This window comes from Camelus ferus, unplaced genomic scaffold, assembly GCF_009834535.1.
Source record: "Camelus ferus isolate YT-003-E unplaced genomic scaffold, BCGSAC_Cfer_1.0 contig534, whole genome shotgun sequence".
NCBI classification, from domain to species: domain Eukaryota; kingdom Metazoa; phylum Chordata; class Mammalia; order Artiodactyla; family Camelidae; genus Camelus; species Camelus ferus.
Window position 1 is genome coordinate 128,310 of NW_022589662.1, and position 27,625 is coordinate 155,934.

The window sequence follows — 27,625 nt, forward strand, 5'->3', positions numbered from 1 at the left end:
TTATCCTTAAACACGAACTTAAAAAAAAATAAATGACCCAGCAGGAAAGACAATGCAAAGAATGGGAAAACAAATGTTTTTAAAATAAGGAACATAAAAACAAGCCTCTTCTCAAAGAGGTTTGAAATGTTATTGCACCCACGGAATGCTATTAAATTAAAATATTGCTATTAAATTTAAATTTAAATTTAAAAATTAAATTTAAATTTTAAAATTAAACTTAAATTTAAAAATTAAGCTTAAATTTAATTTTAAATTTAAATTTTAATTTTTAATTTTAATTTAAAAATTAAATTTAAATGCTATTAAATTAAAACAAAAGCGAGCTCCCAAAAATATTTAAATGATAGCTGAAATTGAAAATTAAAATCTGGAAGCTTAAACTCTCCCAGGACAGAGAATTGGAAAACGTGTGGAAAATGAATTGAGGAAGTACATTTGACTAACTAGAGGTCGAGGGAAAAAAAGAACAAAACAAAACAGGGAAAACAGAGGAAAGAACATTTTCAAAAATAATTTAATTTCTGAGAACTGAAAGATCCAAGTCTTCAGATTTGAAAGGTCCGTTAAGTGCCCAGCACAAGAGATAAATCACATCTAGACATTTAATCAAGGTAAAAGAAAGACTCTAAAAGGTTTAATAATAACAATAATAATAGAAATAATTACAACTAAAATAATTATAACAAAGTGATTAACAAAAAGTGAGGATCACACTGAAAATTGACCATCAGCAGTGTATTATCAAAGGCAATTAATTAGCAGTATCCTCAAAGTTCTGAAGGAAAAATATTTAAGTTATTTAGAACCCAGTTTTTATGCACAGCTAAACTATCAGGCAAGTTGCGATTAGACTAAAAATATTTTGACCTCTTATATGTTTTATTTAGAAAGGTATTTGGTAAGAAAAAATACAAACAACCCAACCCAAAAACGGGCAGAAGACCTAAACAAGCATTTCTCCAATGAAGACATACAAAAGACTGATAGGCACATGAAAAAATGCTCAATATCACTCATTATCAGAGAAATGCAAATCAAAACTACAATGAGGTAACACCTCACACCAGCCAGAATAGCCATCATTCAAAAGTCCACAAACGACAAATGCGGGAGAGGCTGCGGAGAAAAGGGAACCCTCCTACACTGCTGGTGGGAATGCAGTTTGGTGCAGCCACTGTGGAAAATAGTATGGAGGTTCCTCAAAAGACTAGGAATAGACTTACCATATGCCCCAGCAATCCCACTTCTGGGCATGTACCTGGAGGAAACTCTAATTTGGAAAGATATGTGCACCCCAATGTTCACAGCAGCACCATTTACAACAGCCAAGACATGGAAACAGCCTAAATGTCCATCAACAGATGACCAGATAAAGAAGCTGTGGTATATTCATACAATGGAATACTACTCAGCCATAAAAAATAATAAAATAATGCCATTAGCAGCAACATGGATGGACATGGAGATCATCATTCTAAGTGAAGTAAGTCAAACAGAGAAAAATATCTGATATCATTCATATATGGAATCTAAAAAAAAAAAGACACTGAACTCATCTACAGAACAGAAACAAACTCACAGATTTAGTAAACAATCTTATGGTTACTGGAGAAAGGGACTGGGAAGGGATAATTTGGGGAATTTGAGACTTACAAATGTTAGCCACTATATATAAAAATAGATTTTAAAATAAGTTTTTTCTGTATAGCACAGGGAACTATGTTCAGTACCTTATAAGAACATTTAATGGAAAAAATATGAAAACAAATATGTATGTATATATATGTATGACTGGGACATTGTGCTGTGCACCAAAAATTGACACATTGTAATTGACTGTACTTCAATTAAATGATACATACATGTAACACACACACACACACACACACACACACGAGTGTGTCTGTACATATATGTGTATTCTGATGCAAGAACTAATATACACACAGGAAAATGTTAGTTTTCTGACACTAGCGAACTAGGACCAGAAGAGTTGATGTCTTGTGCACTCAACCAGACCAGTTTTAAATTATCATGTTATATGTTGTACAGAGAAACCAGCGACGTATGGAATTAACACTTCCGTTTTAATCCCTTAGCAAAACAGGGTGGCTCCTATGTGCAGACACTGCCCTAGAGCTGGGAATCAGACAGACAAGAATGCCTGCCTCTCATGGAACTTACAATCTAATGGGGTGGACGACAAAGAAGTGAAGGATCGTTTGGAAGTGTATCAAAATACCGAATCACTGTGCTGTGTTAACAGGAACAACGAACCTTGTGGGAGGTCAATTATGTTTCAAAAGCAAACTCATAGAAAGAGAGATCGGAGTTGTGGTTTGGGAGGGGTGGGAGGACGAGGGGAAACTGGGAGCAGGTGGTCAAAAGGAATAAGCCTCCAGTTACAGGATAAAAAACACTAGGGGAGTAATGTACAACACGATTAATGTAATGACACTGCTGTGTGTTATATACGAAAGTTCTCATTACAAAAAAAAAGTATCATTTCTTCAAACTGGGAGATCGAAATTTGTAGACACTGACAGGTGTATATAGAATAAATAAACAAGATTATACTGTACAGCACAGGGAAATATATACAAGATCTTGTGGTAGCTCACGGTGAAACAGAATGCGACAATGAATATACGTATGTTCACGTGTAACCGAAAAATCGTGCTCTACGCTGGAACTAGACACAACGTTGTAAACTATTAACTCAAAATTTTTTTAAAATTCTGTTACAGTTTGTATCTATGGATTGTGGAATGCTCATCAAAACTACTTCACAAGATCGGAAATTGAAATCACTACACTGTACATCTTAAACTTACACTGTGTTGTATGTCAATTACATCCCAATGGAAAAAAAAAAAGAGAGAGAAAAAAAGAAGTAAAATTCCCAGGTGGGATGGCGTGGTGGCAGTGGAGGGACAGGCAGCAGTTAAGCGTGGATGTATGCTGAAGAACACGACGTCCATGTTACTTATTACACAGGGTGATCGTGAGGATCAACTGAGAAGGAACAGTTTAAAAATAAAGACAGAGCTCACGTAGGAACCGTTACCCCATCCTCCAATCTCTACCACTCTTTGTGACACTTTTCATTTAGAAATTCAGGATTTAGGGGGAAGAGAATGCAAATCCATTTTGATTCAATTGTGGTAGGTGAATTGCCGTGTTTTATTTTAATGCAATTTGCTAAATCATGCAGCCCAGATATTTCAGGAGTCTTTTTCTCCTCTTTACTTTTTTAATTGGGATCTAATTCATATATAATAAAACCTACCCTTTTATAGGGTATGAAATTGAATTGCTTTTAATATACTCACAAAGGTGTGTACTTTTCACAACTCACTCCAGAACTTTTCATTGCCCTGAAAAGAAACCCTGAGCCCATGAGCAATCACTTCGCTTTTTCCCATTCTCAGAAGCCTTTTCTAGTCTAGGTGTCGTGTAAGAAGCCTACTGAATGGAGCTATAAGCAAGGCTGATTTAAGAGGAAAAAAAAAAAAAAAAAACGCACGCTCTGTGAGCAACTCAAACACCATGGAGACAAGCACACATGACTGTGACAGTGGTGGGGGAGAGAGATGTTACAGGCGAAAAAGCCTTGCAAAACCGCATCCGTGGCATCTGGACATCTCCCCACAAGACTTTCCCTCGAGCACATTATGACCTGGGTGGAACCTGAGGCAGATCTCAGCTCATTGTAAGCAGATTTCTGACCTAAGGGGCTCCCTTTAAACACAAAGCAAGGCGATGCTCCCTGCACTCACTCAGGTAAACTCAGTACCCTCGCTTCCAGGCAGAACCTTTTTAACAAATGGGACACAGACGCCCCAAGAGGGGCAGGGTTTGGACTCAAGCATTGCTTTCCAGCGGCCTCCAAGCACCTGAAATAGGAACCCGGCTTCCCTTCCCACCCTCTCTTCTGTCTGGGCCGTGACCGCCTCCCTCTTCCACGTGGCTTCCTGCTGGGTTTTCTGTTGTGAAAAGCGGGTTTGCGGCTAGTGGACCAGGTGGCCGAGCACTGGGCTGTAAGGGGCAGGGGCTCACGGGAACGGCAGGACGGTTACAAGCTCTCAGACATGCCAGGAGTATGGTTAGCAAGAAAAATCTATTTTAATTTTTCCCTATTTAAGAACTGAGTGTTACTCTGCTGTATCTTGGTCAGCCCTCACTTGGTATTTATAAATACAAAATATTTACATAACGCCTTACCAACCCATGTGTCAGGAACCAGCAGGTCAGCAAAATGAAAAATGAGCATCTCAAATGTATGCTATAAATAGGGATTCATAATTATCTTACATCAAGACAGCATTAATGGCCAGAATCATTGTATTTTACAAGAAAATACACACATTTGCCAGAAGCTGGCATTTTATTAGCTCTACATTTCAGAATAATTTCTACTGTAAGTACTTAATATGTGTGTGTGTATATAAACACGTGTACGTGTGTGTACGTACACAGTGCGTGCCACTTGTGTACACAGATACACAAAAATACGTAAGCACACGTGTACGGAAACACACACACAGCTTTTGGCCTCTGAGGAGCTAACGATCAGTAAAACGTGGGTATACGGTATCCCTAAGATTAAAGATGGCCAAGGCCTGATTTTTATTTCCCTGAAGACAGTAATTCATTCAAGACTGAAACACCGTCAGCATTGCAAAACCAGCAGAAAATCTGCTACAATCACCACGCTCTGAACCGTGGATCCCAAAACGGAGGCACACTGGTCAACCAGACAGCTAAGACGCCTGCTTGTCATTTCTAAGAATCAGAGGACACTTACCGAATGTGTGCTGCTAGCCAATTTTTTTTTCTTTAATATTTCTCTAAGAGGGGTGCTCCCTTCGAAGTGTGTAACCACGACTTCCAGGAAGCAATTTCAAGCAGCACCTTGAGTTCCACAGGAGCGCCGGCTGCCTGGTTACACTTGGAGCATTGAGGGACAAGGCTCCTACCCCACTCGCATACTCTCTCTCTCTCTCCCATCCTTTTATTTGCTGTTTCTTCCTCCATGATTTATCTGCTAGCACAGGACTCAGAACGTACAGGACTTCACCGTGCCCTTTAATATCTCCTACAAACCAAAATATGACGGATGGGAAGGAAGGAAAGAAGGCAAGAAGGAAAAATAATCCATTATTTCCTAGCATTAAAATTTGGTAATTATCTATGATGGAAAAAAAAGAAGTTTGTCTATCTTGAAATTATTTTAATTTAGAAACAGAAAACACCTTGGAAGAAAACAAATGAAAGAAAAACACAAAATTTACGGGCAAATTTTTACTCCATGAGCTTCTCAAATCCTCATTTGTTCACGAATCCCCAAAACATACTTTTCAAAAAAGGTCTTCAGCCACCACTGTAAAAGAAAGAAAAAATGGTCAATTTTGAGTATATGTAAGATTTTAATAATAGTAGTAATTTGAAATGAAATGTGCTGTCATTTTATGGACCCAAAACTAGGTGTTTGAGAACCACACCTACGTGACCCCAAGATCACACAAAAGAAACTGAACTTTATTTAACATCTTGCAACTGAAAAGGCCCCTCTGCAGGGAGGCAGTGTGGCTGCTGGAACAGGCCTGTGAAAATTGAGAAATCTCACCCGGGAAACGTGCTTATCAGCAGCCTAACATAACGCCTTTCTTAACAAGATGAAAAATGCGAATCACAGAACAGGTTGGCTGGTTGAGAACTTTTTCAACTTGATGTACAATCAGCCATTTGAAGATAAAGAATGCAGACTCAACCGGTGTGTTGAGCACAGCCACTCACAAACCTCGTGCAAGACTGACAACCAAAATAACCCTTTTCTGCGGAAGAACTGCTAAGTTTCAAGAGCACGCACGTTAAAACTCTCTGCCGAGAGATACATTCTACAGCTGTGCTGGGAAAGAAGGAAAAGTAATTCCAGAACTAGGTAAAGGTCATACGCTTAAAATACTCCTGAATATACACTTTAAAGCCAAACAGTTTAAGTGCTTGTACCGTTAAACTGTGTTGCTGTAACTAAAATGCCACAACTATGTAACTCCTTTAAATTATAACCCTGTGGACGTTAATTTTGACATGGTGTGACACCATAGTGGTGGCCACATGTCATCATGCACCTGGCAAAGCCCACAGAATGTCCAACACCAAGAGTGAGCCCTCATGTAAACTGTGGACGTTGGCTGATAATATTGTGCCCATGTTGGATCATCGATGGCACCAAAGATGCCACACCGATGAGGGATATTGAGGGTCGGGGGGAGGGGGCTCTGTGTGAACTCTCTCTATCTTCTGCTCAACTCTGCTGTGAACCTGAAACTGCTCTCAAAGAATAAAGTCTATTTTACAAGAATTATAAATAAACAAATAAATAAAATCACAGAGCAAGAAACTATTGCTCACACTAAGCCTTTACACCAAACTGCCCGAGACGGCCCACTGTAACTGCACGCTGCCACAAGGCGTCCCGCCAACTTGCAATGAATGTAGAAAGAAAAGGCACTGAGAAAAGCACAAAGGAATCTCAGTGTTTCTCAATTAATACACCTAAAGGTTAAGACACCCTCCCTTTACTCCGAGTGCCTCATTATAATAACCACGACTTGATCTTTTCTGTAACCCGAGTTAAGAGCTATTACCCTGACTGAGTAAGCTGGGCACAGAGAAGCCAGGTAAGCTGCCCAAGGGTGTGACAGCCATTCAGTAACGAGGGAGAGGATTTGCACCTGAGCTATTTCCTCTGCACGTTAAAAATCTTGAAGACAAGTTAATACACTGCGCAAAAAGGACCTCGATTTGAATGTTCGTTTCGTGCTTGCTTTGTCTCACACCAAGTGCCACTCACTTCCTGGACCCTTTAACATTTCACTTATTAAAAATTACACACAGTGCCTAGCTCACAGAACAGCGACAGAGATAACGTAAGACATTAAATCACTGAGTTGTCTGGCACTTAATAACCATCAGCGGACCTGTCTGGCGTGAAAAAGTCAAGGAACACATCTGTGTATTAATGGAACAGGAGGCTGGGAACTCAAATGGTTTGCCTTTCCAGGATGCCCTAGATACTGTCGACTGCAAGAAAGTTTACTTACACAATGATGTTATTAATAGGAATATGGATCAGTTTCACAAAAAATCCGATGAATCCCATTATAGCAAATCCTATTGCTGTTGCCATGGCAATCTTCTGGAATTCTGGAGTTAAAACACAAAACGTACATTATTTTTGGCACTGTCACTGCAAGGAGAGGGGGGAATAGCAAACAGGGACATAAATACACTTACTGGTGTACATTTCTCCTGATAATAAGCAGACAATTTGAAATAAAACAAAGTATGACATTATTCATAGTAATTAAGTGGATTGACAGACTTTTTAAATTTTCTTATTTTATTAATATTTAAGGAAACATAAAAATAAAAATAAAATATTTAAGGAAACATGAAAATAGTGAATCTATCAGCAAGCAATAAAACATTTCTCCCTAGCAAGTGACCAGAATACCAAAAAGAGATGATGACCAGAATACCAAAAAGAGATGAAACACGGATAGAATACACAGTGTTTGTCTTAAAAATTCTGTAACATTGCTAAAGGTATCAATTATAAAGCCTCAGAACATAACTTCTTATGAACAACAGGCCCACCGTCTTTGATCTTATAATGAGGCCAAAAATAAGGCTTGAAAAATCAAACCAGGCACACTTTTATGTGAAGGTCGGCCCCTGGTAATGTTTCCAAGTAATATTATTTCCTCGGGGAAGCTTTTCCTGCCCTCCTGACTTGGTTAGTCCTCATATTATGTGCTGTCAAACATTCCTCCGTTTCTCTGCGATAACACTTACCACAGCCATTAATTAAAAATTATAATGGTCATTATTTGTTTCTGACTATTTTCCCGCAAAGATTCTAAGCTCCAAAGAGCAAGGACTATTCTCTACTATGTTACGTATTTTTATATACTATATATCTAATATAATACATTATATTGTTTCTCTATTATAGTCCCAGCTCCTACCTCAGCCAGCAGTCAATAAATCGACAGAGGTAGACAAATTCTGGTGCATCTTTTAACACATGAGTTATGATAAAGAAGAAATTAAACTTCCTAGGTTGACAACAACTAGGTTGTTAAGGCCCTTTTTTGTCTGGGGGAGTGTGGGCAGGGGCCGGGCACAGGAAGGAGAGCTGCGAAAGATTTTCCAGAGTGGAAATGTGAAAAATGCTAAAAACTGTAGTCATTAACTATCACGGAGGCAGAAGCAACGTGGAAAACAAGGCTGTATCAGATAATCATATACCATTTGAAAATACATAAAGCAGAAAAATGCATAAGGTGTCCAAATGCAAAGTGTCCAAAATTCAGGAAAAAGGGACAAGGTTAAAACGCAATAAAGCAAAGTCAATCAATAAAAGTGCTGATGAACGTAATGCAACAGTTATTAAACAGGAAGACACTAAAAGAACAGGCTTAGAAAATGCAAAGGCTTAATTTTTTTCCTCTCACTTCAAAATCATTACCTTTTCTATCCGGTTTCGTGCATCTCTTAACCAGCCGAATGGAGTCCTTCACGAACTGCCGACTCGGCTCCACGAACTGCATCACCTGATCCATGATGCCTGCTTCAAAAAACAAAAAGGAAAAGAAGATTTATATCACTGGCATTATGTGTTACACAGCGAGGACTTGCTGACTTATACAAACGTCAATGAACTGATACCTGATATGGATCAATTTCATCTTAAAAAAAATGCTTTTTTACAGACTCCAAGCCTCCATTGACATTAATTTTGAAATCCCCAGCAAAGCATCGAAAACAAGGCAGTAAGAAAACAGGTCTTGTCCATGCTATTACCACTGACAAAGGAGGCGCGTTCTTAACAGAAAAGGGCTAACGTTACTAAAAGGTTGAAGACTGACAACAGGTCCATCCCTTACCCACTCTGCAGTCTTCCCACTGTTCCTGCTAAGGGGTCAACAGTGCTGGGACCCAACAAACATTTCCTGTAACCAATTTGAAACTCTGCAGACACCGGTGTCTAGGGCAGTGAACGCCAACTGTGTGCTGCCAAGAGCCTAGCGCAGAGGCAAAGGGTAGATGTCCATCTGATGGTTCTAAACCATCGGCCACACGGTATTTTAAGAAAAGAATGTATTTCACGGGATAGGTCTATCTATAAAAATTTTCATATCACGTCGGCTAAACTGAGATCCAGATTCTGAGGAAGCTATTAGCTAAGCTCTAAACCTTAAGGTCTGCACACATCTTTTAAGGAAAAAGCGCTACATATTTCATCACGTAGGTTCTTTTTTTTCCTTTTTTAAATTTAACATTTTTGGGTACTATTTACTTATTTATTCGGGGGGGAGATAATTAGGTTTACTTATTTTAATGTTTTTTTTTAATGCAGATACTAGGAATTGAACCCAGGACCTTGGGCGTGCTAAGCATGCACTCCACCACTGAGGTACACCCTCCCCACCATTCAGGTTCTTTTGAGAAACCTATTACCCAACAGAAATGCCATCCAATCTGAGCTTGGAGAGCCACTGGTGTATGAGAACTAATGAAGTCAGTTTATTACTTGTATTTTATTACATTTCTAGGGCTTACAACGGTGGCCAGGCACACAAACACTCAATAAATGAATTTCTGTTGAATTAATGAATTAATGCCATCCGTCAGAGGAGGTGGCAGCTCAAATCCCTTTGTGTGACATGTAGCCTCTCTAAGCCCCAGTTCCCTCACCCGGGGGGGCAGCAGGAACCCACACGTATACAAACCCCGAAAGTACACTGAGAATTCTACAGACACCCTGGGTGACGTACGCTGGGTCCCCCTGAAATACAGTTAATGCCTGTTCCTCAGCATCTCACTCAATTCTGTTCAGACCCACTAGGCCTAAACCTCACAGATGCCCTGATGAAAGCGAAGGGCCCTCTCGCCACAACAAAGACATGCACGACCCCCATGACGCCGCACAGTGTCAGGCGGGGACCCAGCAGCCCTCGTGACCTCTGGACCCGGAATCCCCATCAGCGCGCCCACCTCCCGGCACAGACCGCACACCCCGGCCCCGAGGGGCCCTGCGCCGCCGCCGCCGCCCGCGTTCCCGGAGCGGGGCCCGCAGAGCCCAGCCAGGCCCGGGGCCTCCCTGCGGGGAGACCGCGGGGCGTGGAAGCCCCCTTCCCCCGGGCTCCCGGGCCTGGGTCCGCGCCCCCCAACAACCTGGGGCCTGGGGAGGACCCGCCCACGCCCGCCGTCCCTGAGAGTCACCAAGGGGCCGCCCGACCCCCGCGCTCCCCGGCCGGAGCCTCCCTCACCTGCCCGCCGTCGGCCTGAACTCCAGTGACACGTAGCACAGGAGCCGCCGCACAGGGGACCGCGCGCCGGAACCGGAAGCCGGGACCGGCTACGACCCGCCCACCCCTCCGTTCATTGGTCCTTTAGGGAGACGTCGGCCCGCCGGCGCAGCCCGGCGTGCGCCTCGACCCTGCTTCCGGAACCGGCGCGCGGAGTGAGCGGCGCCGGCGCCGGGCGTGGGCGGGGCCCTCCTTGGCCTGGGCGGGGCGTGGGCGGGGCCCTCTGTGACGCGGGCGGGGCGTGGGCGGGGCGTTCCCCGCGAGCCCTCCCTGCCCGCTGCCTCGCACGGCGCATGCTCGGTTGCCACCAGCTGGGTCATCTCTGCTGAACGCGTCCCGGGCGACGGGGCATCGGCTCTGCCGGGCTTCGTCTCGGGCGGTGACCTCCTGGATACCCATACCTTTAGTGCGTGTTTAATTTCGTTGCTGAAAATGGACCTTGCAGGCAGCGCGGTGGCTTTACGGCCTCTCTTCCTCGCAGTGGCCGCCTTCCTCCGCGTCCCTCTTGGGACAACGGTGGCGCTGAGCCCATCGTCCGGGATGCTGTCCGACTGTGGAGTTCGCTGAGAATGTTACGAACCCAGGCAGTTGGTGGTAACCTGTGTTTGTGTGAATTTAGACTGAATCATTCTTTGGACAGTCATTTATGGAGCGCCTCCTGTGTGTAACACTTTTACTGGGAGCTACGAATAACCCAGGCACGCCATACCCTCTTTTATTACGGTCTAGTAAGGGAGTTCAGTTTAGGGAGGAGAACAGGCAAGAAAGCAAGATAATTGCAAGTCAGTAAAAATTGCTATATAGCAAATAAAAAGTATTGTGAAGGGGGGAGACAGTGGGGTCAAGACGGGGGTCCTTTGGATGGTCACTCCAGGGATGAAGAATTGTTCAAACACCCCAGCCTGTCCAGAATTTTTAAATTGTTGAAAGTCAGGCAGAGTATCCACATCTATGAACTACCTGCAGTGCATTGTATGGAGACTGTTAACATAAATTCCTGACCTCTGTCCCACTGAGACAGAATATCAGGACCTTTAGGGATTCAAAACCCACATTTTCTAAAAACTCACAAAGAGGTTTTGGGTGGGGGAGTTTACAGCCCTGAGAGTTCTGGCGCAGCTCTGGACTCGGTGCCATCTCAGCTGCTCCTGACTTAGGGTGATTCCCTTGTGATGCTCCGTGGCGAGGCCGAGAGAGGCATTTTGCTTCACAGACCTGTGGGCTTTGAAAAAGTTTTTCATTTCCAACACATTGTTACATCCTGTAGTCAAATACCCTGTGAAATAAGTATTCACAGGCTCCCGTGCTCTGCTTTGCTGTGGGACAAAAACCCATCATCATTTCATCACATATTTGGAAAATCTAAGAAAGAAATTGCCTAGAAAGAAATTGACGCCCACCACCCTGACATACATATGTTAGAGGGGACCATTGAGCAACTGTGGATGCCACATTGAACCATTATGTCCTTAATGTTTAGGTGAGTGTGTATTTTTATGTCCGCACACGAGTGCTTAGAATTCCTCCTTGAATTCAAAACTAGTGGGCATATTAAAAATACGGTATTAACCCAAAGAAGGCAGGAAAGGGGGAAAAGAGAAAAACAGAAAACAAAGCAGCCCAAACAAAACCAAACAACTAAAACAGGAAAACTAAATATAACCCCATCTATAATTTCATTACATCTAAATGTAATTTTTATGTTTAAAAATTCTCCTTAAAAAAACAGACGTCAAAATGATTAAAAGAACAAAGAGTTAGCTATTATATATACTGATTGCAGAAGTACACTTTATACATAAGACATAAGTTGCAAGTAAATACATAGAAATGCGAACAATAAGAAGACTTTGTCAGAATTTGGTACCAAGTGTTTGTTGATATCAGATAATATTAATAATGTAGAATTTAATATAGGAATTACCGGAATGTAAAGGGGCATTTCCATAATGATAAAAAACATAATAATCATAACACCCTCAATAAGAAATGTATGTCAGTCAGAAATGTGTGCCCCTAAAAACTGAGCTTAAAAATACATACAACAAAAATTATAAAAAGACAAAGCTGGGGGGAGGCAGGCGGAAAGGGGTAAACTGGGAGTTCAAGGTTTGCAGATACTGACAAATATATATAAAACAGATAAACAAGTTCATACTGTGGAGCACAGGGAACTATATTCAAGATCTTGTAGTCGCTCACGGTGAAAAAGAATATGAAAATGAATATATATGTATGTTCATGTGTGACTGAAGGTCAGAAATTGGTACAACGTTGTAAACTGACTATATCGCAATTTAAATAAATAAATAAAGCTAAGGGAAATCTACAGACGAGTAGATTTTAACGAGTTTCCTTACAGTGATTTATAGCATTAGGGAAAATAAAATAAAATCAGCAAAGAAATAGAAGATCTGAACAACATTGTCAAATACCTTGACCTAATTAATCTATAAATGAAACTCGACCCCCCAAACTGGAAATAGACATTCTTTTCAGGTGCTCGTTGTAGCTTCAGCAAAACAGGACATATAATGGTCATAAAACAAGTCACATTAAAAAGGATTCAAAGCATACATTGTTTTTTATTTTTCTGACCACTGTGGGATTAAATTAGGAAGTCTATTACAATCAAATACCTAGAAAAATCCCAAGTATTTGGAAATTAAACAACATGTTCCTAAATAAATAATCCAAAGGGTCAAAGGAGAAATCACAAGAGAAATTAGGAAGTCAGTTGAACTGAATGATGATTAGAACGTAACGTATCAAACTGGAAGTTACCGCCACACACAAGAATGCTTAAAAACGTTGACAGCATCATATCCGGGCATAAACATGGATCGGTCAGAGCTGTCATCATTGTCGGTGGGAATGTAAAATGGGACAATCTTTTGGAGAACGATTTAGCAGTTTTATAAAACTAAACATACAAACACCCTATGATCGCTCGATTTCAATTGTAGGCATTTACCGAAGAGATATGAAAACACATTCACCAAAAGACTTGCACAAAAATGTAGCCAAAAAAAAAAAAAAAAAAAAGAAAGAAAAACTTAAAGTGAGTCAGAGGTCCATTAACAGGAGAATGGATGAGCAAAAAGGTGTATTTCCACCATGCAATACTATTTGACAATTGAGAAAAAAAAATAGAGAGACGTAACAACATTGATGAAATCAAAACCATTATGGCGAGTGAAAGAAATCTTTGCAAAAGAGCACGTACTGGAAGGAACATTTGTAAGACGTTCTAGGCAAGACAAAAATTACTGTATGGTGAAAACAGTGTTTGCCTGGGGGCAGGGACTGAAAAAGAAGATGAGGGGACCCATGGGGTGGGGGGAAGTAATGGAATTTGACAAGGGTTAGGGTTGCTGGGCTGTCTTGGTGCAGTCTGCCATAACAAAATACAATCACCTGGATGTCTCCAACAATACACACCTATTCCTCACAGTTCTGGAAGATAAAAGTTCCAGATCAGAATGCCAGCATGGCTGGGTTCTCCTGAAAGGGTGTTGTCCTGGTTTACAGAGGGCTGTCTCCTCATCCCACACTGAAAAGGATGCTAATCGCACCATGAGGGCTCCACCCCTGTAACCTGCCAAGAGCCCCACCCCAAGTACCATCACATTAACGCTTCAACAGATGATGGGGCGGGAGGGGGGGTGTACACATTCAGTCCATGGCAACAGGGATGTGCTGTTCCTCACAACTCATCAGATGGTACCCTTAAGGTCTGCCGTCTCCTCTATGTAAAAATTAACTCAAAAAAATAAAGCACACCGGACACTAACCTTAGTTAAGTGATGTCACTGCTGTCGGGAGCAATGCATACAAGTATTCAGTCACTGTGGTCCCTTCTCTGTGGTTGTGGGTGTTCGCTGAACAGCTCAACTTTTACGTACACCTGACATTTTTCATAATGTGGAGAAAAATCTATACGCACAGCACTAAATCCAGTTTTTAAAATGTTGCTCTGACAAATAATGATGAATAGAAATCAAAAGTAAACATAGCAGACATTTTTAATTGCCACCCGGTTTTAAAACATCGGGGAAATATGAAAAATGTTACTTCAGGTACGCTGAATTCATGCTCCATTTAGATTCCCGAATCTCTAGCTGAAGTCAGAAAACGTTTCAAACCCCTTGTGTAGATGTAGGATTTTTTCAACCACCAAGTTAAATCATATACCCTCCAGGTAGGTTAAATGATTTGTTACCCAGAGTCTTCTGTTCCTTAAAGTAGAAAAATATAATCTTTAATTGCAAATGGGATCTATGATACTTTTTACATTTCTTTTACTTCCAAATAAGATCTCTGTCCTTATTTGAAGGAAAGTTTAAAATTCTATCTCTATATCTTTTTATATATATATAGATTTTCAAAATGGGGATATTTTGGGCTCATTTTCAGGCCACTGTGATCAAACAAATATTGCAATAAAGCAAATCACATAAATTTTTTGGTTTCTCAGTGTATATAAAAATTACGTTTACACTATACTGTAGTTGGTTAAGCGTGCGAGAACATTATGCCTAAAAAAGTTAATTTAAAAATACTTTATTGTTAAAATAGATAAAAAGCAAGGCCCTACTGTACAGCACAGGAAACTATATTCAATATCTCGTAATAGCCAATAGTGACAAAGAATATGAAAAGGAATATATATGTATATAAATGAGTCACTATGTTGTACACGAGAAATTACCGAAACATTGTAAACCAACTATAGCATAATAAAAACTATACTTCAATTAAAAAAAAAATAAACTAGTAGTTTTGGAAAGTGTTCAAATGATTCTGATACTAACTGCTCTAGTAAAAGGTTTGGTAATCTACAGTCCATCAGTCAAACCTGGCCCTCTGTTTATTTTTGTAAATAAAGTTTTACTGGAACACACACACACACTTTATTGCTAAAAAATGCTAACCATTATCTGAGCCTTCAGTGAGTCGTAATCTTTTTGCTGGTGGAGGGTCTTGCCTGGATGTTAGTGGCTGCTGACTGATGGAGGTGGTGGTTGCTGAAGATTGGGGTGGCTGTGGCATTTTCTCAAAAGAAGACAACGATGAAGTTTGCCACACTTGGGGGCCATTAATTAGCCTGATTTCAATATTGTTGTGTCTCAGGGAATAGGGAGTCCCGAGGAGAAGGAGAGAGATGGGGGAGACAGCATCAGTGGACCAATCAGAACACACAGCATTTACTAAGTTCTTACTCTTATATGGGTGTGGTTTGTGCCACCCCAAAACAATTACAACGGTTCCGTCAAAGCTCACTGATCACAGATCGCCATAACAAATATAATAATAATGAAAACGTTTGAAACAGCATGAGAATTACCAAACTCCGCTCTAGGGAGCAAATGTGGGTGGAAAAAATGGCGCCACTACACTGGCGCAACTGGGGGTTGCCACAGATCTCTGGTTTGCAGGAAGGCAGCAACTGCGAAGCTCAGGAAAGTGAAATAGAATAAAATAAGGTCTGCCTGTATTAAAACATCATTAGAGTTCTCATTGCAGTACTTGAGGGAGTTCAACTTTTGGTTACAAAATAGTAAATAGGATTCAACACATATACCCACGTTTATATGTATATACGTCTGTGTTTAGGAAACGTCTTAAAAATATAGATCATTAAAGATACAGATCAGATAGATTTGATAATGTTTAAATGTTGTTACCATTGACACTTTTTACTAGTTTAAGTTTTAAAATTTTTTTAGTTTTTTTTTTTAAGGTAATAAGATATTTGATAAAGCAAGAGATGGTAAATGTCTGTCGTATCCTGGGTGTTTAGGGGACCTTCCCACCTGTGCGTCAATCCACAAGAGGTAGGAATAAACCACTGCTGGTTTGCCCGGGGGACAGTAACAAATGCTAATTAGCTCACCGTTCCAGTGTTGCTGTCCATTCAGCCTTCTCTGACCTGTGTCAGCTGTCACGTCTCTTCTTTGCTCCCTTGCTTCAACTATGTTCACGTGTATCTGTTCTTTTTTTCTGTAATTCCTCTGTAACACGCCCTCCTTTCTCTCCCAACTCTCTTTCCTTTGCGTGAGCGTCCTTCAAGGCTAGCTCAACTCTGCCCCCTCTTCTTGGAAATTTATCTGTGATTTCCTAAGACAAATAGTATTTTTATACAGTTGGCACTTCACAACGAAAATGGCTGGAAGGCGGGGAGCAGGGAGGACCTGGGAAGAAGCAAGGATTTCACAGCCCCTCCCTTTTTGTTCTGTATTTGTTCCTTTAAGCATCATAAATTAGGAAGAGCTACATTTTTTTATATTTTTTAACATTTTTTATTGATTTATAATCATTTTACAATGTTGTGTCAAATTCCAGTGTAGAGCACAATTTTTCAGTCATACACGAACATACATATATTTACTGTCACATTTTTTTCGCTGTGAGCTACCACAAGATCTTGTATACATTTCCCTATGCTATACAGTGTAATCTTGTTTATCTATTCTACAATTTTTTTATAAAGGTGAAGGTGACTCTCAGAGTCAGTAAGTGTAACAGATCTCCTATGGGAGTGGCATTCAATCAAGAAAGTGTTAGCAGAGCTCCAGGAAAAATCAAAGATTTGAAAACAAAGGGTTTTGGGGGGCAAGAATATTTTACAGTTAAATATGATCAGGTCAAATAAAGTTTTTTAAGTCCTTTGAGTAAGTTCTTCTGTTACATTTTTCTGTAAGCACAGCCACGAGAGCAGTGACAATGACCTGAGGTGGCGTATACTTAATCACTTGTGACCCTGTTTGTCAGTTTCAATAAATAGATTTAATTAGTTCTCTGCAGGATTCTGCATCATTCGATTACTTCCTCTTGAAACTCTCTGCTACCTTTAACTCATGATAATTAAAAGCCAAAACTCCCCCCAAACCACTCTCTGACCATCTCCGAGTCTCCTGACTTGACTTCACCTCCTGCACGGGTCCCCTATGGCGAGGGTAGGCTTAACTGCTCTGACACACAAACCCGACATTGGGTTTAAGATACTTCCTTCCCGCCCAGACCCCAGTCTAAGGGGGATTTGAGGTAGGGATGGGGTCTGTCTCCCACAGCCATTCGGCATCTGACTCCCTCCACTGCGCAGCACTGGCGATCTCTAGGGCTCTGGGGTCCTCGGCATCCAGCCAGGAGATGATGGAAGAGAAAGAAGGTGGACAATCACGTGAGATTTTAGAGAGCTGAGAACGGCGTTCATCACTTCCACCTACATTTCATTGACCGGAACGCACTCACATGACTTCACCAAACTGTAGCAGCGGCGGGGAGATGTCTGATCATGCGCCAAAAGAGGAAGGAGACATCACTAGTACTAAATTTGTCTATGACAAATTGTTACTCACCCATTGAACTGAGATTTATGTTACCTCTAAGAAAGGGTGCTCTACACTTCCGTGATAATACAATCATCGCTTGGTATCTGCGAGGGATTGGGTCCAGGACCCACCACCTCGGGTACCAGAATCCGGGGATTATATAAAATGGGGGAAGCATTTGCATTTAACCTACACTCATCCCCGCCATGTACTTTAAATCATCTTTAGATTAATGATAATACTGAACAGCATGTAAATGCTATGAAAATAGTTATAAATACAATATAAGTCCTATGTCAGTAGTTGCCAGCTCACAGTAAATTCAAGTTTTTGCTTTGTGGAACTTTCTAGAATTTGCTTTTTTTTTTTTTTTTTTTTTTTACATTTTGGACAGGGCTTGGTTGAATCCCCAGGGATACAGAGAACTTTTGATTTGTATTTCAGACATCCAGCCAGTAGAGGGCAGTGCTGAAGCACAAATGGGCCACCAGAATGGACACCTCAATGGAAACGTTTGGGTGGTTAGCCCAGGGGCACTTTGTTTCCCTGGAGGAACCAGCTAGATCTTCTACAAAAGGAGGCTAAAACCAGATTATCAGTGAGCACCAAGAAGCATTCATTCTATTAAAGTAAAGCGTGAAAGGAAAGTGAATGCATTTGTACAAAGCATCGATTTGATTCCAATTTTATGTTGTTGTAGTTGTTGAAAACATTACTTCTCAGTAATAAAACCGTTCCTATCAAGGAGCTCTGTAATCTCTGGGATGTGATGCAAAACGACCACGTGCTGATGCGGGAGGAGGACGAAGAGCTGGCAGATTCTGGGAAGGTGTTGACCCTGGAAGGAGAGATGGCCCTTGGTGCATTTCCCATTTTTGTGACTTTACCCTAAAGGGCCGTGAGAAAGGCAAAAAGTCTTCTCACCAGCTTTATCTTCCCAGCCCCTTTTGAAATCCAGATCTGAAGACTAATCGGCCACATTTTTGCAGGACGCGCTAGCTTCCTGGACCCCCCAAAAGAAGCCCCCAGATGGCTGCAGCGTGGAACAGAGTGCAGGAGTTACCACGTCCCTTCCTGTCACCCCGAAAGAGTCCATTTCGGATGGAGATGAAGATTAAGTTTACTTTCCCTCGAGGGTTAATTTTACAGAATTTTGAGCGATCCTGTGTACCAGTTGTTCAAAGGGCCACCAACAGCCTCTCTCTATCCTGGAATCACCTGTGACCTTGTTTCTGACCTCTGCCATCCCATCACCACTCAGGGCAGGTCCTGCAGACCAAGTCCTCTTGGCTGTTGGCTTCCCCTCCGCCTGGACCACGGGGCAGCCCCCCAGCCAACTTCCCTGCTCCTCTTCCTGCCACCTGCCTGCCATCCTCCTCCGGGTCCGAGAGTCAGATTATTCAATATGCTTATCAGTTTATATTAATCCTACCCTTTAGCTTCTTATTGTGGTTAGAACGAAATCTAATCTCCTGACCCATCCCCTGATCACTTCTCTGAAGTCACCCCTCACTCACTGGGGTCTTGGCTTGCTTTCTGTCCCGCAAGCCTTTCAAACCCATCCTTTCATCCAAGCCACTGTCCTCGCTGGTCCCCGTGCGTGCGTGTCCTTTCTTTGCCTGGCTGCCCGCCTTCCATCATTCCTGCGCTGATTCTGCTGCTGTCTCCTCTTCCTGCCCGGCCCACCTCAGCTGGTCCTCACCCAGGCTCAGTCCCTCTCTGTCCCTTGGCACTGTTTTGTTCCCTTCATAGCTTTTACCAGTATCGGAAACCGCCTTCATCTGTGTATCTGTTGCAGCACCATTCAGTTCAGATGCAGAGTTTATTGGAGAAAGACATTCAGAGAAGTAGTGAAGCAGACAGTTCTCTGGTTGGGGAAAAGGATGCTCCAGGTCATGGCAGCTACCAATCAGCCTGTCTTTCTGTTAAACTATCTCAACTCTCCTCCCCAGGCGCTCTGCTCAGCCGGCAGAAGCGGGGAAGACCTGAGCAGCTGGGGCCACCAGTCCTGTCTCCTCGCTGAGAGGTGACACCACAGAGCCAGGGACGTTGTGGCTCTTGTTTGCCACTAGAACAGTCCCAGGCACATAGAAAGGCAATCCAAAAAATATTGTGAAAGGAATGACAGAATAATAGCATGAGTGATGATGAAGTCTAAAGATGATGAAGACTAAAGACGAGCCAAAATTTAGAAGGAAAGGCCCTTGGTAGTGGACTGGGACCTGCTGGGTAGATGGTGTCTGAATTTATGGCAGCCCTGTAGCCGAGCAGAAGCTGCAGGTGCAACGCAGTTACTAAAGTGACCCCAGCTAGTGTGACAGCAACCCGAATCCCATCGAGAGACCAAGCGACACTCAGAGAGTTGGAGAACTCAGGTTTATTACAGAGGAGTTAACACTCCAAGCTCTGGACCCCCGTCTGTAGGTGTACACAGGATTTTTATAGGGTTTTAGGTTTCAAGTAAGTTTGCACCGTATGCAAATGAGGTTTTAGAAATGCACCAATCAGGAGTGAGCTTTTGGGAACCAATGGAATTTTAGGGGTAAATGCAAATGAGGTGTTAGAAATAAACCAATCAGGAGTGAGCTTTTGGAAACCAATAGAATCTTAGGGATAAGTTTTGTTTTCCTAGAAGCAAGCCGTTTCACAGAAGCACAAAAGCGGGAAGGCGATGGCCCGGCCTGGGAGGTCTTGCTGGTCCCTTTGTGGGTTTTGCCCCTTCACTAGGGCGTTTAAATACACCCCTGGGCTAACTTAATACTGTCCACACTTGGCTTAAAGAATTTTAATCATCAGTTTGATGTGCACTGTCTCTTAAATCAGTGCTGAATACTTTGGTGTTGGGACCAATATTTCATGATGATTTTTGTAAAAGGAACAGATTGAGATTTGTGGGGAGACATGTTCCAAGTGTCTCTTTTTTTAAACTGAAGTAGATGTATATATATATATATATTTTTTATTTTAATTTAAGTATAGTCAGTTTACAATATAGTGTCAATTTCTGGTGTACAGTGTAATGTTTCAGTCATATATGTACAAACATATATTTGTTTTCATATTCTTTTTCATCATAGGTTACTACAAGATATTGAATATAGTTCCCTTGTGCTAAACATATTGTTTATCTATTTTATATATAGTAGTTAGTATCTACAAATTTTGAATTCTCAGTCTATCCTTTCCCATCCCCTTCTCCCCCTGGTAACCATAAATTTGTTTTCTATGCCTGTGAATCTGTTTCTGCTTTGTAAATAAGTTCATTTGTGTCATCTGTCTTTTTAGATTCCACATATAAGTGATATCATATGGGATCTTTCTTTCTTCCTTTCTCTCTCCAAGTGTCTCTTTTTCATCCTAAGACTAATTTCTTCATCTCAAACCAGGATCCCAGTCCACCCTGGATTGCTTTTGGCAGCAAGAGTGATAATGAAGTCATTTCCACTATGATAGGGTCATTGTTGGTCATGCTTTTGGCATCCTGATCAGTTTTGGGAATGCCTCTAAATTAGCAAAGTAAGAAAAAAAAAAGTTAAATGAAGGGAAAGTATATATATGGTGAGCTAAATCCCGGGGAGTGTGACTAATTCCACAACAGAAAATACCCATCAAGCACTCGCTCAAATTCATCTCTTGAGGATTTCTCATTATAACAAAGTTTTCCAGGGTTTAAGTCAGCATTTTTATTTCATAAACGTCAACCCTTGTGACAGCTATTACTAACTTGTAAAATTAATAAGATTTATATTTATAACGTTAATAAAAACTATAAAGTAGGCAAAACAAATCTCTGGTAGTCTCTGCCATGCCCCATTACTCGAATCATTTTTCTCTCCCCGCGTCATATCTGCTTTTCAGGGCTCTTGGGGACCTAAGAATGACACATAACAGAGAAATTACCCAAATTAGTTCAGCATGTATTTTTACACGTCAAGTAATCTGTTGCAGTAATTTTAAAACAATTTTCTTAAACTAATGATCCATTGGAGACAATCTTAAACTCTGCAATGTTACACCCTTGGCTGCTTCTTCCATAAAATTTTCTTCAACATCGTCTTGCCATATTTTTATTCTACCCTCTTCCTGTTTCTTCCTGGACTGTTGATTGAATGTTTTCTTCCTGTGATCACCCCCTAAACATTAGTGAAACTACACATTCAATTCATTACTCTTGCCACTGTCCTCCGAGTTTCTCACACTCAGCGTACCCACATCTCTGTCCCCACCAAACCCTTTGTACCTTCAAGTCAATATTGTGATAAACATTATCTGCTTTTACCATCTCCATCACTTACCACCACTTTCCATATCCAGTCGCCAAGCCGAGTAGTTTATATTTCCTTAAAATCTTTCCTTTCTTTTCTTGCCTCTAATCCACCTTCTAAAGCTCAGCTGTCACTCAAATTTTACAGCAGCTGGGTAGCAGCAATCCCGAATCATTAGGTCACTTCAAGATTTACCCCACAGCCACTTACGCCCGCTTGTATGAAATGTGACCTCTTCACTATGAATAAGGCTCTAAGTAGGCTGAAATTATAGGGAGTAGGTTGGGATGATCTCAAATGATACTAGAAGATATTTCTTGATATGAAGAATGTGTAAGAATTTGGGAATAAAAATCATGGAAGTAAAAGACAGGAACCTGACCTTTGGAAGTGTTGGGGCAGGCAGACAGCTAGATGTGAGCAGAGAAAGGGGGATGCAGGCCACACGGCAGGAACTGGGCAGAAAGGAGGGACAAATGCAGGAAACCACACATCATGTGAGCATCAGGGGTCCCTGGGCAGAGAAAGAAAAGCAGGAACCTCTGGGCTGATAAGGGATCACACATTTTGGGGTGACAAGTGGCCTGGAGGCCAACAAAGAAAGGTGGGGAAAGGCAGGAATCTCCAGTGCCCAAATGTAAACTTTTACTCATTCTGCCCTCATTTCAATAAAATTAGCCTTGCAGATTAGAAGTCCCCATCATGCACCGACGCTGGGACACTTCTGATCCAGACTAAATACGGACAAAAATCCCTCCTCCCTTTGGGAAGGTGGAGTTGGGATGGAAATCGGAATATAACCCCAAATTTCTCCCTCCCCAGTGAATATTCCGCCCATTCACTTTTACACCCTATGTAACCAACTTGCCAAAGAAACTCGGGGCAGCTGCTCACCTGCGTCTGCCCTCTCCCCTTGAGAGTGTGCCATCCATCTCTTAATAAATCCTCACTTTACTTTCTTAACCTCTGCGTCTTTTCTCTGAATTCTTTCTGGGACAAGACAAGAACCTGGACACCAGCAACATAAGGAAGGAGCATGAGTGGGAAACCCTGGTTGGAGTGGCCTGGGTTCAGATTTCAGCTCCAAAATCAGTCTGACACTGGGCGACATACTTATGTGATTTTAGCTTTTCCTTATCTGCTCACTGAACATAGTATACCTCCACTCAAAGGGGCATTTTGACAGTTACACGATATCGCATATAAAGTTTCCATGCGGGACACTTGCCCATGGTAGGTTCCCAACAAATCATAGTTATTAATACACAGCATTTCTATACTTGAAAAGTAAAGAGACATTAATAGCCTTAAAGAACACTTTCAGGAAATAGTCGTCAAAATGCCATAAGGAAATGCACATGATCTATCAAAGATTTGTGGATTTTGATGGTCTTTAAATAAAATCAGTCCGAGAGTCAACCTCTTACCTCTGCTCAAAGTATTTTCCAGCCACAATCAGTGATTTCAGAGAAGCACTGAGGGAAATATAGACGGATAAACCTTCCCCACTTTGCCGCTCCCAGACCACCGAACACCCCTGAGTGTGAATTGGGCAGGGAGGGCAAAGAAGATTAGAAACTGGCATTTGTGTCTGCTGCAGACAATAAGAGAGGTTGTAGCTTGGTTTGGGGAGTTAGAGGTCGTTTAGTCCAGCACTCCATTTACTGAAGAGAAAACCCAAGCTCAGACCGGCTGAGCTGGACAAAGTCGTTCAGCTGCTGAGTGACAGGGCCAGGCTGGGAGCCCAGTTCCCTCAGCTCCTGGTCCAAAGTTTTCCCACTGCCCCACAGCTGCCGCTCTGCAGCCCTGAGGTTTGGGAGGTTTATTCATTCAAATGCAAATGGTCCATGTGCTTCATTCATAGGACATCTTTTTTGTCTTAACTTTCCTAACTAGGGTTTGTGGTGCTGAGTAAATGAGTATGGATGTGGAGGGCTTAACATCCCCAACCTCTTCTAAAGCATCATTGTTTCCCCTGATTCTATTTATAATGGGGAACACTTGCTTTTTCTTCTTTTTTTTTTTTTTTTTTTTTTTCCCCTTACAGCTTGGAGACAGCATTACTGATAACTTGATTCACTGGTCCTGGTGGCCAATACATGGAGGGAGGGTGAGATTAACAAAATCGGTGTCGGCTCCCAAGAGAGTCTTGCACATCCCCACTGTGTGGGCTCCCTTGGGAATCCATCCAGGGGCTTCATGGAGGGAACTCGTTGCTATGAAACGGTCCTGCAGCTGGGCTCAGCAAGGGGTCTGGGTGGTCTCACAAAGGCTGACAATGTCCGCAGCTCTGAGAAGGTTAGGGATGTTATGGGCCATCCGGTATTACACCATCGGAATAAATCATGACCACCGTATAGCTTAGTAAGGTCTTATTCATCCATTCATCAGTGGTTTATCAAAATAAAACTAAATTCCAGATATTCCATTAGGTCCTAAAGATATACTCTCTCTGCCCTCCTTAGTCTAGAGAGACAAGTAGTTGTAATGTAGTTTGATAAGTGTCATGACAGGGTAAGAGGAAGATCAGATGTTAACACACCAACGTGACACCTAACCCCATCTTCCAAGATCAGTGAAAGCTTTTTGGAAAGATGATATTTAAGAAAAGACCTGAAGGATAAAGGACATTGTGGAGGTGAAGAGATGAGACAGAGAATGTTTCTGGCAAAGGAAACTGTGTGTGCAAAGGCCCTGAGGCGTCAGAGTAACTGTGGACATACAGGTGGACATTGAGTCTGGAGCACGATGAATCTGGCCAGGACCAGGGGAGCAGGAGGTGTGAGAGGATGGGCTGGGACTAGCTTGAAAGGCCTTGAATAGCATGCAAAGGCTCTTCCTGTTTTTGCCCAGGACTTTACACATGATCGCTGCACCTCCAGGAAAGCAATGTGCCACCCTGAGGCCCTACAAGCCTGGCCTCATGCCCTTGGAGGGTGGTGGCATGGAGATGATACAGAGAGAGTGGGGCAGGTGAGCTCAGAGAACGGGGTATGTATCTGGCCACTCAGAAAGAAGTCCTTGCGTGGAGGGCACGGTTTTCTGGCTGAGTCACACCCTGTATCTTAGAGTTGGAGACAGATGGCAACACAGGGTAGAGTCAGCTTCGCCAGTGGAAAGAGTTCACGCATCCTCCTCTCCTGTGAGAGTGGCCTGCATCCAGGGCTGGTGTGGTCTTCACAGTGCTGCCTGGGCGCCACCTCCTGTTTCTCAAGCATTGCTCCCCACATGTGGCTTCTGTGTTATGGCTTCTGAAGCTGCAGCCATCACACCCGCAGTCTACACATAGTGCTTCCTGTTTCTCTCCAGGTCGGTCAAGCTCTTTGATTTTGGAGCACAAGTTTGTGTGCACTTCTGATTGGATTTCTCAGCCTTGCTCCATATTGATGGAAATTTCTCCCAATATCTTTATTAAGCAACTACTATGTGCCTAGCAATCACTTACTATTCTTTTCAGTGCTCTTGTATGTTTTGGTCTTTTTTTAAAATAATGTTTTATTTGCAGATACTGACTGGTATATATAAAATAGATAAATAAGTTTATACCGTGGAGCACAGGGAAATATATTCAATATCTTGTAGTAGCTCACAGTGAAAAAGAACATGAAAATGAATGTATGTATGTTCATGTAGGACTGAAGCACTGTGCTGTGCACCAGAAATGGACACAACATTGTAAACTGACACTAACTCAATTAAAAAATTATTTTTTGACTTTTGATTTTTAAATAATTTTAGGCTTACAAAAATGTTGCAGAAGTACTGCAAAGAGCTCCCATACCCTCTTTGGGAAGCTCCCAGCTTCCCAAAATGTCAACACCCATGATAGCATAACTGTAGTATGATTATCAAAACCAGGAACTTCAATTGAATAATATTAATATTCAATGCACCATTTTCCAATTTCACACCTATACACCTTATTCAAATTTCACAACCCTATTAATGTTCTTTTTCTTGGATCAGGAGCCTGTCCAGGACTACGGGTTGCATTTGATTGTAACGTTCCCTCAGTCTACTTCCAACAGCATCAATGTTATGCCTTCTGAATGCATCATATCAGAGGACGTTTGTTATTATGTTTCCCAAAACTAGCGATTTTAATTTTGGTCTTTTGGTTAAAACAGTGTCTGCCAGGTTTCTCCACTACAAAGTTAACTGTTTATCTCTTTGCAAATATCAAGTATTTTGTGGGGAGATAATCTGAACTCTGCAAATATCCCGTTATTCATCCTACTTTCCTGCCACTAAATTTAGCACTTGGGATGACCTTCGCCTGCAATATTTAATCCTGTGTGTTTGCCAGATGGTTGCACATTTTTGTTGTGATCGTTCTTAGCGCAATCATGAGTCTTGAGCATTTCAGGGAGTTAACATTCCTCAAACCGTTAAACCATTGTTTGCTCCCTGACACTTAACCAACTACAGATCACTCCATGGCTGTCATACGAAAGCCAACCACAGTGAATGGCACCTGTCCCGGGTAGCCACTCCTTACCTATACAATGGCTGTCCTCACCCCCTTATCCGCGGTTCTGCTTTCCATGCTTTCGGTGACCTGCAGGCAACCATGGCTGGAAAATTCTAAATGAAAAATTCCAGAAATGAACAGTTGGTGAGTTTTAACTTGTGCGCTGATCTGAGTAGCGTGTTGAAATCTTCTGTGGTCCCTCTCTGTTCCTCTTGGGATGTGAATCATCCCTTTGCCGGGTGCATCCATGCTGAATATGCTGCCTGCCAGTTAGTCATTAGCAGCTGTCTTGATTATGTTTCTCTTTTGAGTCTAGATTCAAGGCTTTATTCCTAGAATAAATCTGGATCTGAGGTTCCAGCCTTCGCACCTTCTTGGTTTGGTTCCCCCGTTGTCTCTTCTCTTGACTTTCTCGATTTTCAATTTGACTCAGTCCTCTGAACTTAGAGTCCATCACAGCCTTACACATGCATTCTCCTTTCTAGGTCCAGCTCTGAAAATCCCCATTCATTTGCTAAAACATTCCCTAAATATTTTCTCTCTGGAGGAGTAAGAGACAATATGGGAATTTTGTGGACATAGTTAAATTGGATAAATGACAATTTTGTCATTAAAAAAAAAAAAACTATACTACAGCGCATTGATTATCAACATAAGGAGAAATGTGGAATTAAGGGAAAAGGGTAATTGAGGGAAATCCCACTGAAGAGTGAAGGCAGGTGTCACAAAATCTCCTTGGAGAGTTGGGCATAACTTTTTTTTATGTTTATCAAAAGAATTCATGAGTTAAAAAAAAGGCTGAGAAACAGTGTTTTGCACAAACTAAGCTATTTTCAAAACTTAGATGAGTATAAAGGAGAAACAGGATTGGAGTCATGGAGTGAAGCTATTCTCAGAAGCTGCATTGAGGGAAAGGAAGAAATTGACAATAATAATCATATTTTTTTTATTGAGTCCCTACTAAGTGCCAGGCACTGTGCTGGGCTCTTAGCAAACACTGATGCACTTAATCTCCACAGTAGCCCTGGGAAGTAGGAACGACCACTGTCCGCATTTTATATTGTTAATTCAGAGTGGTGACGTAACCAGAAGGTACTCAGGCAGTAACTTGGAAAGCCCGTCCTCCACCCCAGGCCGCCTGACTCCAGAGCCCACATCCAGATCGGTGCC

General features: G+C 41.9%; 1 protein-coding gene across 2 annotated transcripts; it reads right to left on the bottom strand.

Annotated features, from left to right (window-relative positions):
• Nucleotides 1–5,219: 5,219 nt before the first annotated feature.
• Nucleotides 5,220–10,482, bottom strand: SEC61G (SEC61 translocon subunit gamma). 2 transcript variants are annotated; one of them, XM_032476367.1, is made up of 4 exons: nt 10,347–10,482; nt 8,543–8,641; nt 7,113–7,215; nt 5,220–5,386 (listed from the first exon to the last, which is right to left on the bottom strand). In XM_032476367.1, the coding sequence occupies exons 2-4, from the start codon at nt 8,634–8,636 to the stop codon at nt 5,377–5,379; spliced, it is 207 nt and encodes a 68-aa protein (XP_032332258.1). In that variant the 5' UTR covers nt 8,637–8,641; nt 10,347–10,482; the 3' UTR covers nt 5,220–5,376. The 2 variants fall into 2 exon arrangements, with proteins under 2 accessions (XP_032332258.1, XP_032332257.1); XM_032476366.1 differs by having other exon boundaries at nt 8,543–8,644; nt 10,347–10,478.
• Nucleotides 10,483–27,625: the final 17,143 nt, after the last annotated feature.